Source organism: Abramis brama (assembly GCF_963993115.1).
Source record: "Abramis brama genome assembly, chromosome: 25".
In the NCBI taxonomy this organism is placed as follows: Eukaryota; Metazoa; Chordata; class Actinopteri; order Cypriniformes; family Leuciscidae; genus Abramis; species Abramis brama.
Window position 1 is genome coordinate 4,345,052 of NC_139987.1, and position 15,616 is coordinate 4,360,667.

The 15,616-nt window shown below is 38.7% G+C and overlaps 1 protein-coding gene across 1 annotated transcript in view; it reads right to left on the reverse strand.

Moving 5' to 3' along the window:
* galt (galactose-1-phosphate uridylyltransferase) overlaps nucleotides 1–15,616 on the reverse strand; it is a 103,142-nt gene that overhangs the window by 23,792 nt on the left and 63,734 nt on the right. The window contains exons 8-9 of the mRNA XM_084104313.1: nucleotides 5,197–5,329; nucleotides 1,514–1,597 (exon numbers count right to left, since the gene is read on the reverse strand). Of these exons, the coding sequence (XP_083960439.1) occupies nucleotides 1,514–1,597; nucleotides 5,197–5,329 (217 nt within the window). The remainder of the gene's footprint in view (nucleotides 1–1,513; nucleotides 1,598–5,196; nucleotides 5,330–15,616) is intronic.

Sequence of the window (15,616 nt, forward strand, 5' to 3'; positions counted from 1 at the left end):
TGCTTTCTAACACATGTGTGTGTGTGTGAGGTCTCAGACCACGATAAAGCCCTTTATATATTCGCCGATGGCAGAAGCGTCTCGTTATCTCTCTCTTCCCTCTTAAATTCACACATTGCTAATTGCAACAGCGAGGTGGAAGCTTACGAACACTCGACTGCCTGGCAAACGCGAGCCGAAAGAAGCGAATGAATCATTTACATGACGGATGCTCTCGCTGCCGGTGCATGCTGGGTAAAACAACAGCCGGGCACGTCAGTGATGTGATCAATCCAGCAGGAGTGCCGGCGATTATATCATCAAGAAATTATGAACACTGTGGGCTTTAAGTGTACGTTAGGAGGAGCAAGAGACAGTCAAAGAATCTGTTTCATTGAGCCGTCCTATAGGTGTCTGCTGGAGACCGATGATGGCGAAGTCAGTTCCAGGCAATGCATGCTGGGAAATGCTCAGTGCATTCCGATAGGTCAGAGATTGGCAGGTTTACTGGCGACTGGTGTCAGATGTGTGGCCAGACACTGAAGCTGTCATTCAGCGAGTGTGAGAATCATCTGAGTGTGCAGCGGAGTGTGCAGGTCGGGTGAGGCCATAACAAGATTTGAGATTAAATCAGGCCCTGTGTGCGTCGTCCCGTGGCAGACCCTCGTCCCGCGGCTGAAAGGCCAGCCAGGGGCCAGAGCACAGCAGAAGGTGTCAATCATTCTCTGATATCATTTCTACAGGCATGAAGTGATGCTTCACCACAAACACATCTTTGACAGTGAGCATGTGCGGCATGATGAGAATATATTTTCATTCACATTTATAACAAAATATGGATAGACATAATGTTTATTTATTATTTCAACAACCAAAACTAACTAACTAACTACCTAACTAACTAACTAACTAACTAACTAACTAACTAACTAACTAACTAACTAACTAACTAACTGTCTGTCTGTCTGTCTAACTAACTGTATGTCTATCTATATATCTGTCAATCCATCCATCCATCCATCCATCCATCCATCCGCCCTAATCTTCTTCAACATTCTCAGTTCAGCCACACCCTCCAGCATAACTGAGAGTTTACATTCACAGCAGCTCTTTAAGAAGAGCACACAACAGTAATTACCCAAAGAGTAATGTTGCTCATGAATAATTCATCAGCCTTGGATGAGTCACGCCCGCATTTCCCATTATCAATGAAAAATATTTTAAACATTTCTGCAGAATTGAGTAAAGAGCCACCAGAGAGCTTAATCCACAAGCAATTTGCCCATAACACCTGGACAGTTTTACTTGAGGCCGCAAGTCCTTTTAACATCCATTCTTGAACCGTTTGGCACGGCTGACATGCAACGCTGAACCGCAGACAATGCCACGAGTTACTGAGCGAGGACAGTAAAAACGGAAGGGAACATCTTTCCCTGCCTCTTTTTTTTATTGTTCTCCATGGAAACAAGACAAGTGGCAACACCTCAACCCCCCCCTTTCTTCTATGATTGCAATATCAGATGCATTCTCTTACCATGCCATCCCATTGAATAGGGGAAGGAGACCTCAAAGAGGTTGTCATATTTCGTCAGGAGTCTTTTCATTATGGCTGCCAGACCTGTGGGGAAAGAAAGAGAGTGAACAATAAAAAAGGTTGAACTGGGAAGAACTGACTTCAATTTTCCACCAATATTGTTCGAGTTTTATCCAGCCTGGTTTCATTACAGACGCCATGCACTTCACCCAGACCCCTTTCATGGCCAGGAGGTGCATTCATTTTGTTTTTCATCCAAACAAAACTAGACTCACACACAGACCATCCAAAACTAAGATGGATGATTTTGCGTCTTCCTTGCTAAATGAGATGGCAACATGTATCGTTTCAGAAAGGAGCGACCTTCTGACCGCTCCAGTCAGTAAATCACATTTGTCCTTCAAGAGTGATTCATGATTTGAAGACGTGCCGGTGAATACAAGCTTGTTTTTCCCAGCAAAACAACAGCTGGCTTGGTAATTTAACAAATAATGACAGTAAAATCAGGGCTTAGATTTAATAAACTTTGATAGTGGAACAGCTGAGCCAAAAACAAGCATCACACATCTTGGTCCAACAAGTTTGATAATATATATTCTCAAAATATTGCTTTTGGGTATTTGCTCCTTTGGTGTGTCTTTGTAGTACCAATCTCTCTTAGCATACCAATATGCAAAAGTAAACCTTTGATCATTTTGGATTTTTACCACTTGGATCCATTTTCCACTCACGCTAAGGGGTGAATTCACTTAATAGTTGCTCCAATTTTGCAAATGTTATTTCAGCAAAAACAGAAAAAAATCATCTTGTTCACTAACCACCTGCAATTTCTAACACTTGTGGCAGCAGTTATTCATAAAATGATGATAAATTGATATAGAAGAGTGTTACAACCAGGCGTTTCCAAATGTGCAATGCAATCGAGCACACACTCAACATTTTAAAGAGTCAATTCAGTTCAGAGTGGAGGACAATCCTAGTAAAGTAAGCCAGACTGCAATATTGCGTGTAACGCCCATATTATTGTAAACATAAATCCAAGTGTGTTCAGACCAACTCACGAGATCATTTGCAGAGTACACATGTAAGTATAATTCTTGTGGTTCGGATAAGAAAGCGTGGTCTAACTGAGCAATGAGTTATCTATGCATTCAAATGAAGACTTTTGGTCTGAAAGAGTTTGAAAGAGTTGGCCTAAAAACTGCTGAGAGCTCTGGCACTTACTCAGGGAAATGTTTGGTTTGTCAGCCGATAAAATAGATTACATGCTAGGCTGGAAGTCTGTGATCCTTAGGCAGTGTCTTCAACTGGAACAATGGGAGAGCGTCACAGCTCAGAGACAATTCGAAACAATTTCCCAATCTCCATGTTAAACCACAGCCGATGAGGCTTATTTTCATCTACGTTATACATTATACTGTTCATCAGCATGATTGATGCATTATTATGTGCATATATCAGACAGTGTGAGCAAATGGTCTCAAATTGTCCTCAAATGATGAAATGCATTATTTGAGGATTTTCTGGGTTATCGAGTGTACCACAGGCCTACTGACGTTGACGAAAGTCTGTTGAACGCAATAGTCAGTAGATTATGAACTATCACTGTTGTGTCATTGATCAATACAGTTTTCACACTTTAAATGGTTAGCCATATGACTATGTTTTAACTTAATTTCTTATGTGTTTTCTGTACAGTTGTGGACTAACAATCTTTTCCCCCACAGTGTTCACTTTTTTTAAGTACTTACTACGGAAATAATACACTTAACGAGAATATACTGAATGCATTTTTTTAGGACACTTAATTGCATAATTAAACAACAGCAATAAAATGTAAATCTATTATAGTGTACATTTCTGTTAAATGCAATTAACTTTAGAATACTTTTTCGAGTATAAGTAGGAGATAAGTACATATTTATATGCAATTTCATAACTCTATTGTCTATGTAATATGGCTAAAGTGCACTGCTGAATGTACCGACAAGCATTGATGGTAAACTAAAATATATGAATGTCATTTCTATTTAAAATTGTCTGACGTACTAAAAATATTTGTATGTTGAAGTTGCAAAATAAATAAATAAATAATAACATTATTGAATAAAACATGACAAAGGATTATTAAAACAAATTATTGAAATGTGTAAGTAAAACTATACATTTAATTTTTATACTTAGTCTTTAAGTACACTTAAATTACCTTTTAATTTATTAATATATTTTCAGCAAGTACAGTATTTAAAAATACACTTATATAAGATCTAAAGTACCCTAAAGTAACCCAAAAATGGGTTACCCGCCACTTAATGTCAAATAAAAACAACTGTGGTTGGTTGCTTTATATGTCAGTCAGATTTGCCAGAACGGGCTGCAAAGTGGATCAGGCTTTATGCATTTGTTGTCGCTGTTCATGTTTCCTTCAAGCACTGAAAATACAGTCTGTGAAATTTCTTCCAAAGCTCATGAATATTTGAAGAGGCAAGCCTTCTTTACATCATGACTGGTTGTCTGTTGCTAGCATTTCGAGAACACTGTATACATCAAATTGGATTACCGCTTGGTTTATTATCTCCGCAGACGTAACATAAAAGGAAATAGATTCCTGAAAGAAAGCAGATGCCTTAATAGAATCAACATGTGTCATCAACCATTCAAACTACAATTCAAAACAGCGTTTTATCATGAAAACAAACAGCAGCCCTCGAGTGTCAAAGCGTCAGGATGTCAACCGGGTCTCTATAATTGGCAGGCTCAAAGCGGGGTTGTGATCTAGTGTGGTTCTCTGCCGCTCTCTCTGACAACAGCTGACCCACTCGGTAATTTCCCTGACGTTTATTTACATACTGGATTAAGTCTGTCAGAACTAAGCCTGCGGGCGTGAGAGACGCGTATCCAGGAGGTGAATGTTTATCTGGTGTCACAGCTTGGAAAATCTCTCCTTTTACTTTTTCTGGCACTGACAGGGCAACTTTAATAACATCTGAGAAGTGCGTAGGTGTGTATGAGCGTGTGTCAATGTGTGTGTCAAGTCCGACGCGGGAAAAGGGCACCGGGCGATATGACAAGGAGACGTGAGGTTTTAAGGAGATATTTTGTCAAAAGCAGACTTCAGGAAGAGATACAGCGAGGAGTCTTTAAAGGTTCAGACAGAAATGTTGAGAACAGACAGCGAACCAAAGGGAGTTTATAAAAGTGAACTCTCTCCTGCGGCTCTCTTCGTGACGACCAGAATTTTACAGCGTCAAAATAAATTTGTCCGTGAGGAAACAGAAAACATCATCATAATTCGGTACAATGGATTGACTGTAGAGTCACGGCCAAAAGAAAAATGAATATAAAAATGAATATATATATATATATATATATATATATAATATTATATAAATAAATAAACATATATATATATATATATATATATATATATATATATAAAATGCATTATTATTTGTGAGAAGAGTTATTAAAGAAATTATACTCAATTAATTAATTTATTAATTATTTATTTACCTAGCTACACTGGCCAATGCATGGATGAAAAGTTTAAATAAACAAATAAATACCATTATCACACTAGTCATTATTTTTAACCGTGCAGAAGCACTGGATAATTTAGACAAACATAAACTGCAACAAAATATGCCACACATTCCTTAAAAAAAAAACAATGTAGGTCTTACTGTCTCTCTCTTGGGCCGTGAGGTCAGGGAGACGCAGGACATGTCGTCGTGGCAACAGCAGCGTCTGAAAGGGCCACGTCGCCCAATACGGCACCACCACCAACCAGTGCTCGTTTTCCACCACCACACGCTCCTGTGTGATCAGAGACAACACAGTTCATAAAATACACACTATATATCATGCTACTTAATGCTGTTCAATTTCCCATTGGCCAAGGATGATGTTTGACCTTAGAAATTCTGAATGCTAGTGTACAACTTTTTCCCATTCACAAGATTCTGGTGATGAAGCTGTGGAAATGTAGCTTTAAAGCCAACAAAAGTGCTCTATGTCCTCCAAGTACTTTATTTTTGGGTGAAATATCCCTTTAAAGGTGTGATCTGTGAAGTGACGCCATTTCGGCCGTTGCATTTAGTCCCTTTAGTTTCCCAATGAATTAAACAGATTTTTTTATTTAAAATATATATTTAGATTTACAAATACTCAGTTCTCCAGTGTGACCGACTTAGAGTCTTCTTTTGTCTGCCTGGAAGCTTTGAATTTGCACACTTGAATTTTGGCTCATTCGTCTATGCAAATGTGTTCCAACTTCAGCAGATTAGTTGGATGGATTCCGTGGACTGTAATTTCCAGCTCAAACTACAGCAGGGTTCAGGAAACGACTTTGCAGGCAGTGTTTGCGCACAAATGTGCCTCACGAAACTGATTTCAGACAGACTTCTGAGGCAGTGTAACGGTTTAATGATCTGCAACAAAATAGAGCGAGCTTTGGTGAAAACTGAGTGAATGTTTAATTACTACAATAGTCATTTCTCACTTGAAATGACATCAAATGTGGAAAATGTTGGTCAGAACTGTACTTTTACACACAAACTGACCACCAACTGCAACTTTCAGACGCCATCTTTCTTTTTTAGCTCAACTGTTATAGTATGGAAAGCCCAGGATTGTGGGATATTCAAAGACAGTGAAGGATTAATCTATGCTGCCTTCAGAAATTGATCAGAGAAATTGATCTTTGGAGACAAAAAGTGAAGCGAACATTGGATTCGGACGTGCCTTTGCCTTCCTACATTGAAATCCATCCTCTGGAGGAAGCATTTTTAAGCTTTCAGACACAGTCACAGTGTCTGAAATGTTTAAAGCAAGGACTTGGTCTCTCCAAACCCCTCCTTTCTGAGATCCCACTCTGCTCTGATTGGTCAAGTGACCCAGTCTCTGTATGTTTACAGCATTATGTGAGATGTATTTTTTTCTTCAGAAAAATTAACATGTAGGCTATCTACTGTAGCCTACCTAATATTTATCCAAATGAGTCAATATTGAATCAACATTGAAATCAAATTGAATTGAAATCGTGAAAATTGTGTTAAGCAATAATACAAACAGTAGCCTACCAGTCATTGTGCCATGTGAACATTGTAACATGTTGTAACTAAACTTAATACAATTCTGTTTAGTTACCAAATGTTTTGACAATCACAATTACACCTATTGTGATGCAAGTTGTTTTTTTTACATCCCCCGGCCCCAATCCATCCATTTCTCTTGTGCAATTAAAATATCGTGATAATACCGTATACCGTGATAAAAGCTCAATCAATTAATCGCAGCATGAAAATTTGATACCAGCACATGCCTAGTTGTGATTGGTCTACTCTACTCTGACTGGTCAGATGACCCAGTCTGTTGTTATTGGTCTACTCTGCTCTGATTGGTCAGATGACCCAGTCTGTTGTGATTGGTCTACTCTGCTCTGATTGGTCAGATGACCCAGTCTGTTGTGATGGTCTACTCTGCTCTGATTGGTCAGATGACCCAGTCTGTTGTGATTGGTCTACTCTGCTCTGATTGGTCAGATGACCCAGTCTGTTGTGATGGTCTACTCTGCTCTGATTGGTCAGATGACCCAGTCTGTTGTGATGGTCTACTCTGCTCTGATTGGTCAGATGACCCAGTCTGTTGTGATTGGTCTACTCTGCTCTGATTGGTCAGATGACCCAGTCTGTTGTGATTGGTCTACTCTGCTCTGATTGGCCAGATGACCCAGTCTGTTGTGATTGGTCTACTCTGCTCTGATTGGTCAGATGACCCAGTCTGTTGTGATTGGTCTACTCTGCTCTGATTGGCCAGATGACCCAGTCTGTTGTGATTGGTCTACTCTGCTCTGATTGGTCAGATGACCCAGTCTGTTGTGATGGTCTACTCTGCTCTGATTGGTCAGATGACCCAGTCTGTTGTGATTGGTCTACTCTGCTCTGATTGGTCAGATGACCCAGTCTGTTGTGATGGTCTACTCTGCTCTGATTGGTCAGATGACCCAGTCTGTTGTGATTGGTCTACTCTGCTCTGATTGGTCAGATGATCCAGTCTGTTGTGATTGGTCTACTCTGCTCTGATTGGTCAGATGACCCAGTCTGTTGTGATGGTCTACTCTGCTCTGATTGGTCAGATGACCCAGTCTGTTGTGATTGGTCTACTCTGCTCTGATTGGCCAGATGCCTCAGTCTGTTGTGATTGGTCTACTCTGCTCTGATTGGCCAGATGCCTCAATCTGTTGTGATTGGTCTACTCTGCTCTGATTGGCCAGATGCCTCAGTCTGTTGTGATTGGTCTACTCTACTCTGACTGGTCAGATGACCCAGTCTATTGTGATTGGTCTACTCTGCTCTGATTGGTCAGATGACCCAGTCTGTTGTGATTGGTCTACTCTGCTCTGATTGGTCAGTTGACCCAGTCAGTTGTGATGGTCTACTCTGCTCTGATTGGTCAGATGACCCAGTCTGTTGTGATTGGTCTACTCTGCTCTGATTGGCCAGATGTCTCAGTCTGTTGTGATTGGTCTACTCTGCTCTGATTGGCCAGATGCCTCAGTCTGTTGTGATTGGTCTACTCTGCTCTGATTGGCCAGATCCCTCAGTCTGTTGTGATTGGTCTACTCTACTCTGATTGGCCAGATGACCCAGTCTGTTGTGATTGGTCTACTCTACTCTGATTGGCCAGATGACCCAGTCTGTTGTGATTGGTCTACTCTGCTCTGATTGGCCAGATGCCTCAGTCTGTTGTGATTGGTCTACTCTACTCTGACTGGCCAGATGACACAGTCTGTTGTGATTGGTCTACTCTGCTCTAATTGGCTAGATGCTTCAGTCTGTTGTGATTGGTCTACTCTGTTCCGACTGGTCAGATGGCCCAGTCTGTTGCAATTGGTCTAATCTGACCTGATTGGTCAGATGGCTGAAGGGGGTCGCACAGTGCCACGTCTTTAAAATTCGAACACATTATTCTCTGTGAGTGTACACACACCGGCGGTGCCATTCGGTGTCTGTCCGCGGCGCCCAGCAATGGCTCAGGAACTTGTTCAAAATCCTGCCGCACCACAGAACGCCATTTACATAGTTTTATATTAAATTTACATTATATTTGTCTCAAATCGTCATTGATGTATATACTGAATTCACCCTGTGCTGCAATATACATTTAGTTTTACATTAATTTACAGAAATCAGCTGCTTGAATGAAAATTGCTGATGTTATCGGATTTTCAGGTGAGATTCTCAATTCATTCAGTTAACGGACACTCTGAAGTAAAGTGTTCAGACTGCAGACTTAGCAACGATTGTATTTAATTGTACAGTACAATCATAACATAGTACAGACATTATCTTAATTTCATAATGTCCTTAAACATAACAATATTGCTGGCCATAAACTGAGAAAGTGCGCGTCCGGTGTGCGATACCTCGAGTTGTCCTAGATGCGACGCGACGCGGGACTCGTCCGGTGTGCGACCCCCTTCAGTCTGTTGTGATTGGTCTACTCTGCCCTGATTGGTCAGACGGCCCAGTCTGTTGTGATTGGTCTAGTCTGCTCTGATTGGTCAGATGGCTCAGTCTGTTGTGATTGGTCTACTCTGCTCTGATTGGTCAGACGGCCCAGTCTGTTGTGATTGGTCTAGTCTGCTCTGATTGGTCAGATGGCTCAGTCTGTTGTGATTGGTCTACTCTGCTCTGATTGGTCAGATCGCTCAGTCTGTTGTGATTGGTCTAGTCTGCTCTGATTGGTCAGATGGCTCAGTCTGTTGTGAATGGTCTACTCTGCTCTGATTGGTCAGATGGCTCAGTCTGTTGTGTCAGATGGCTCAGTCTGTTGTGATTGGTCTACTCTGCTCTGATTGGTCAGATGGCTCAGTCTGTTCTGTCAGATGGCTCAGTCTGTTGTGATTGGTCGATGTTTACAGCACATTTTGGAAACCAAACACCCATTACTACATCTGAATTTCAGCTCCAGATCTTCCTCAGCACTTGATACACAGTGATACAAACAGTAATGATGGCTAAAATTTTTCCATATCAATTTGAGCGCGAGTCCTCGTCCTTTGGAAGTTCATGAAAAGTGGATTTACTGTCACAGCACATCTCACAAAACAGCATATTCTCTACATGTCGACAAAAAGAACCAAACTCTTCCAGTCTCAGCTACAACTACAGTGTTTGAGGGTGTCAAAGATGACGTTGTTGGCAGGCAGCCAATGAAGATCATAGGCTGGCATTATGCAAAATTTGCATTATAGTTGACTTTAATGCCCACCCTACGTATCGAAGTAGCCACACGAGGATGTGTCACCAGTGGCTCCAGACCACAAAAAGTCCATCCAAAAGTGTTCAAGTTTCATTAGATGACTTCTAAACTCTAGACATGACTTAACGCTGGCCTCAAAAGCTGCTTTCTTCTAAACAGTCACCAAAAGAGGCCAAAAGTGCTGAAGATAATGTTGACACTTACTCTCATTTCAGCCAAAGAGCTCTGAAATGCTGTAAATGCTATAGCTGGACTCTCACACACTTCTCTTACAATTCCTCCACTTCTGGTAGCTCAATTTGGTACGACAGCTGAACGTAGTTGTGTCTAGTTTGTGCCATGTATTTTTTACACTAAACTTTATAATGTTTCTCGGATAAGGTTAAAAGCTTTGCCAATTCTTTTCTTTTTATAACCTTCTCCAGCTTTTTCCTTGCTATAAACTTTACAGACATCATGACAGAAGGACCTTTGTGAAACCTCATATAAAATGAAAAATGAGCACACCATCAGAACCTTCCCAAACTCTTCCATCACACAAAGGTTCTGGGAAATAAAAAATAATAATAAAAAAAAGAAACCGGAAAAGAAATATACCATCCACTGTTTAGTTATAGACACTATTTACAATTAAGACACAATAACTCTATAATCTCACATACTTTTTAATATTGGGATGGAGGGAATGTGACACTATCAGCCCAAAAAAGATTAGAAACAAAGGGCATCGGTTATAACCGTGTTGTATAAACTGGAGCAGAAAACAGGCCCATTATTTTATAGAATTAAAAATACTTTATGGGTTTATATCAGAAATGGTTCCATTAAAAATATAAATAAAATACTGGAATTGAAGGATCTTTATTACATTTGGTTCTGATAGTTCTTGAAAGTCAGAAGTCTTCTGGCCAAGTACAGTAATATATATATATATATATATATTTCCATCTCATATTTAGAGAATAGTGTTTAGAGATGCATGAAAATGCCTCAATTTTTAGTTTGCCTCAGTTTGTCCTCCATGGAAAAAATAACAGCATACAGTAATAACTTGGAATACCATGAAAAATCGATGACAGAATGTAAATTCTTTACAAACCATTCCTAGAAGTGGAACTAGAAGTATTAAATTCATTATAGTTGAAATCCTTATTTTACCCTTGAATGAGTCTGTGCCCTCCATGGGCCACCCAGTCAAACATTCTCGACATATCTGGAAACAAAGCTTTTTTCATTGTAGTTTGGTCAGTTGCATTCAATGGGAACTGTACTTTTAATGAACCGGGGAGATATTCCCTCCGGCGCTGCCCCGGAGTCCTAACCGGCTAATTCATGGCACAGAATTTAAACATTTAAAACTCAAGTCATGAAAAAGAAAATGGACTTTCATGAGCCTGAGGGTCACGCAAAGAGTTTAACCCTCATAAAATGTGGCCGATGTATGATTAAAATGACCATAAATCCCAGTGATGACGAGAATAACCGTAAGATCCCAAGGACGGGATTGGAGGGCCGATTTTGGAACATGACATCCAGTGATGGATTACGAAGCATCTGAAGTTGACGTGTGGCAGCTACAGTGCAGCGAGCGCTGATGAGGAGGTGGCGTTTGACAAAGCGCAGCTCTGTTTGGCAGTGAGTGATGGCGACTGATTACAGCCTCGGTTTCACAATGATCTTCACACACTCTGACTGCAGGGGGAGAGGGGGAGAAAGCACCAACATGAGATAGCGAGAGAGAGAGATAGAGATACGGAGAAACAGCTAGGACAGCGAGACCGACAGAGACGGATTGATAGACCTGGAATGTCATTTTCACACTTTTTTATTTCTCTGGCTTATGGCTTTTTTATGTAAAAGTACTTCTGCAAGTACAAATAATTCTAAAAGATGTTCTAAAAATTTAAAGGAAAAGTTTACTTTTAAAAAAGAAAAAAAAGCACCATGAAAGTAGTCCATTCGTGTGCTATATTCCAAGTCCTCTGAAGCCATACGGTAACTTTTAACGTGTTTTAAAGGGACAGTTCACCCAAAACTGAACAATTCTAAACCCTAAAGACTTTCATCCATCTTTAAAACACATATGCAGATATTTGTCATGAAATCTTAGAGATTTCTGTCCCTCCATTTAAAGCATGTTCACCCAAAACTCATAAAATAAATTCATATGAACTGAGCGGTTTAATTCAATTCTTGTGAAAAGACAAGGTGGCTTTATATGATGGACAGATTTAATTTAGGCTTTTATTCACATTTAGAGCAGAACAAATATGGTAAACCGAAGCTCAAGCATGCTTGAACGAAAGTCTTGTTTGGAATGACTTGACAGAATTGATGACAGAATGTAAATTGTTGGGTGAATTATTCCAAAATAATATACATTAAAATGTCTACGATAAAGAAAAAAAAAATCATACGTGTGGAGTTTTAACTTTAGATTCATATTGGTTTCATATGGTTGCTGAAAAGCTTATGCTACTTAAAAAAAAATATATATATCTAAAAACGTCATTTGGTATAACCAACTGAAGCGTAATATATTTCATGTTATCATATCTTAAATACATGTGAGTGTACACATCTTTATTTATTATTTTATGATTTTATATGATCATATTACATTACATTATATTTTATTCATATATTTTAAAATTAAAAAATATTTTATTACAAATATCATGAATTGTTAAATGATAAATATCAATTATTTTTTAGGTAGCCGCACCACATGACAATTTACAACCTGAATTAATCGTATCTTGTCATAAAGATCAATTTGATATTTTAACTTTTTATCTTGTTGACCTTGACAAAGTCATGAGGGTGTACATGTCATTTCTGAAGTAATTTCCTGTTTTATGTTTCTCCCATATGATTTGATTTTTAGTAATTGCATTATTTTAATGTTTTTTTTCCGTCTGTATATGATATGAGGACAATGATTTAAATTTACATCCACAGAAATATAAAAATGTATTTAAATATAGGAATACATTACTGCATGTGTGAATTTTAAAGCATTTTTATGTAAATTAATAAAAAGGACAAGAAGAGAGCATTTTACAGTCCTAGCCTGTTTTGTCCCATGTCTCAAGAATCCGTGAACTTCATTTGTCAGCAACGGATTTAACATCTCAATTATTCATCATATGCCAGTGCCATTGTTCTTCAGTGGTTTGAGTTTTGAGGCTAATACATATGTCAAATTATTCATGAAAATCTTATGGCACTGAGAGGTTTTCCCATAACTAAACTAAACTTAGAACAACTGCTGCCTGCATACGACTGCTTGCCGTACAAGGTGTTCTACATGCACACTGACAACAATCTGGGAGCAATCTCTCCACAATGCCTCGCTGTTTGCTGTAATCCTGACTATAACATCACGTAAGCATTTGGCACATGTATCGTTGCTTATGCCATTATACATTTCCACAGAAAATTGACAGGAATGTCAACTGAGAGCAAGTATCGTGTTTTTCCAACACAAAAATAAGTGAAAACTTGCTTCAGATCACTGGGAAATAGGCAGTTGTTTCCTCCCCATTATTTCACAGAATGAAGACATCGTTCACACACAGTCACGAAGAACAGATCAGAGCGAGTCACATGACAGAGACGCCACTCAAGTGATTAAACATTGAAAAGCAGCAGCTCTGTTACACAATGTGACTACACATCCGCTGATTATTAAATCTCCAATTAGGCCCCATTTATAAGTACATTATTAAACAATTTCTTGAGCAAGAAAAATAGCAGTTCCCACAGAAACTACACTTTTTTAGAGGCCTAGCAGAGAGACCAGGCGGCAGGAACTCTCATTTTAATGTTCTGAATTTTCTTTCCATGGTGCTTTTATGAGCCATTAGTATGAGTCATTATCTTTTATCCAAACGCACTTCCATCATCTAAATGTTCTTTTTTCATACTCCACTTGCAGATTGAGCAAGCACTTGTGGAGCTCTTTTCTGAAAGTTAGTTAACACATTTCATTTATATATAACTTGGACAATCTACAGTAGTGGTTAAAAGAGATGTTCGGAGTGGACTGGTTTGGGGATTTGTATTTAATTACTCTACAAGTTCAATTAAACCATTCAAATATGAGGAAAATATTACTTTTTTTTAACTATTCTAAATATGAGGGAAGAACAACCCATGGCCCGGAAAGCTCCAAATAGCAATTAAACATCTAAAGTATCTTTATTTGTACATTTGCTTTGTCTATGAAAAACATTTTCATTCTTACTTGTGCTGACGGACAGCCGAAGCATGCGCACGAAGACGCAATCCCAATATATACATATACAAAGAATTACAGTATTTCAAAATATCTGTCTTGGCGAGTATTCACGCAAACAATATCTGTTATGTCGTATGTGAACGTTTAACTGTTGGGGAAAAACATCTGATGTGATTTTAGAGCCGTGCGGTGCAGTAGGTCTTAATACATAGGCTGTCTGTTTCATTCATGTTAAACAAACAATTGTGGAATCATGGAAAAAAAGTTGAATATATATTTTTCTTATAGATATTTTGACTTGGTGTGTGCAAAATCTGGTGTTATTACCAGGGATTTTAAGGTATGGTTTCTATTTGATTTGTTTTGGAACCTTTTTTCTCAAAATTGACTTTGCTGACTTCAAACTGGTGTAGTTCAGTCATTCTTTTCTGATTCAAACAAATCATACATCATTTTGAAGGTTTTTTAATAGAGAATGTGAAAACTCATTGCGACTCATTTTGCCAGCATGGGTCTGTGTCAAAATAATGTTTTATTATTAATATTATTATTTATTTACTGCTGGACAATATACTGGTTATATGTTATGTAGACATTTCTCCAACCGGCAAACCCTTGTTATCTGATCTCCAGCTATGAAAGAATTTCATGAAAGACATCAGTGTGCAAGAAATTTGTTTATGTTTTTATAAAGATGGTAAATGACAGCTGGTGTCACGGGTTTGACAGAGAGATCTTCGAGAGAGAGAGACATTGATGGGGAAGGAGCAGCAGAATTGATGGAGGTGTTTAGAGAAGAGATGCCAATGAGGGTTGAGATAAGGAGAATTCCTCTGTCTATGAGACATGACTGTACAAACATATACAATCCCCGCCTCACCTTTCACATGTGAGTGACCTTTATGTGTGTGTTACACCACTATACTGTAGCTCATACATGGGGTTAAATATTAAAGGTTGTTCACCAAATTATTAAAAACTTATACAATGAAGAAGGAACACACTATGGTGGGAAATTTAGCATGAGGATGCACTTACACTAGAAAAATATTCATAATATTCTACTAAATATTCAAAAAAAATTAAATAACTAATGCTTTATAATGTATTGAATGTACACAACTCAGCCATAAAATAATAGGTACTCATGTATACCTAAGCTGTTAATGAATACATCAACACATCCCAGAACATGAAGTGAAACTAAATTTGTAATCTTGACACCAGTCTTATCACCCTTGGTGAGAAATTCACCCCTATCCCCTCAGGGAGTCAATGTACCTGCTGAAAAGACCACAAGACATATCAGTGATTTTTTATTTTTTTTTTGTTGGGATTCCTGCTCTCATCTTTTAATCTCTTTCATAAGGTGCCAAAGCCTCAGAGGACCCACACGAGGAAACTTTGTGCAAGGCATATTTCCACAGTCACAAAGATTTTCCACAAAGAACGAAGCCACTGAAGGTGAAGGTCATGTGATGTATAGACAGATGAACTTTACATTTATTATGTCCACTGTCATTACGTCATCAGTCTAACCTTTACTTAAAATTATTCTTTTGTACTTTTTGGTATTTTTTAATAATGCTTTTATG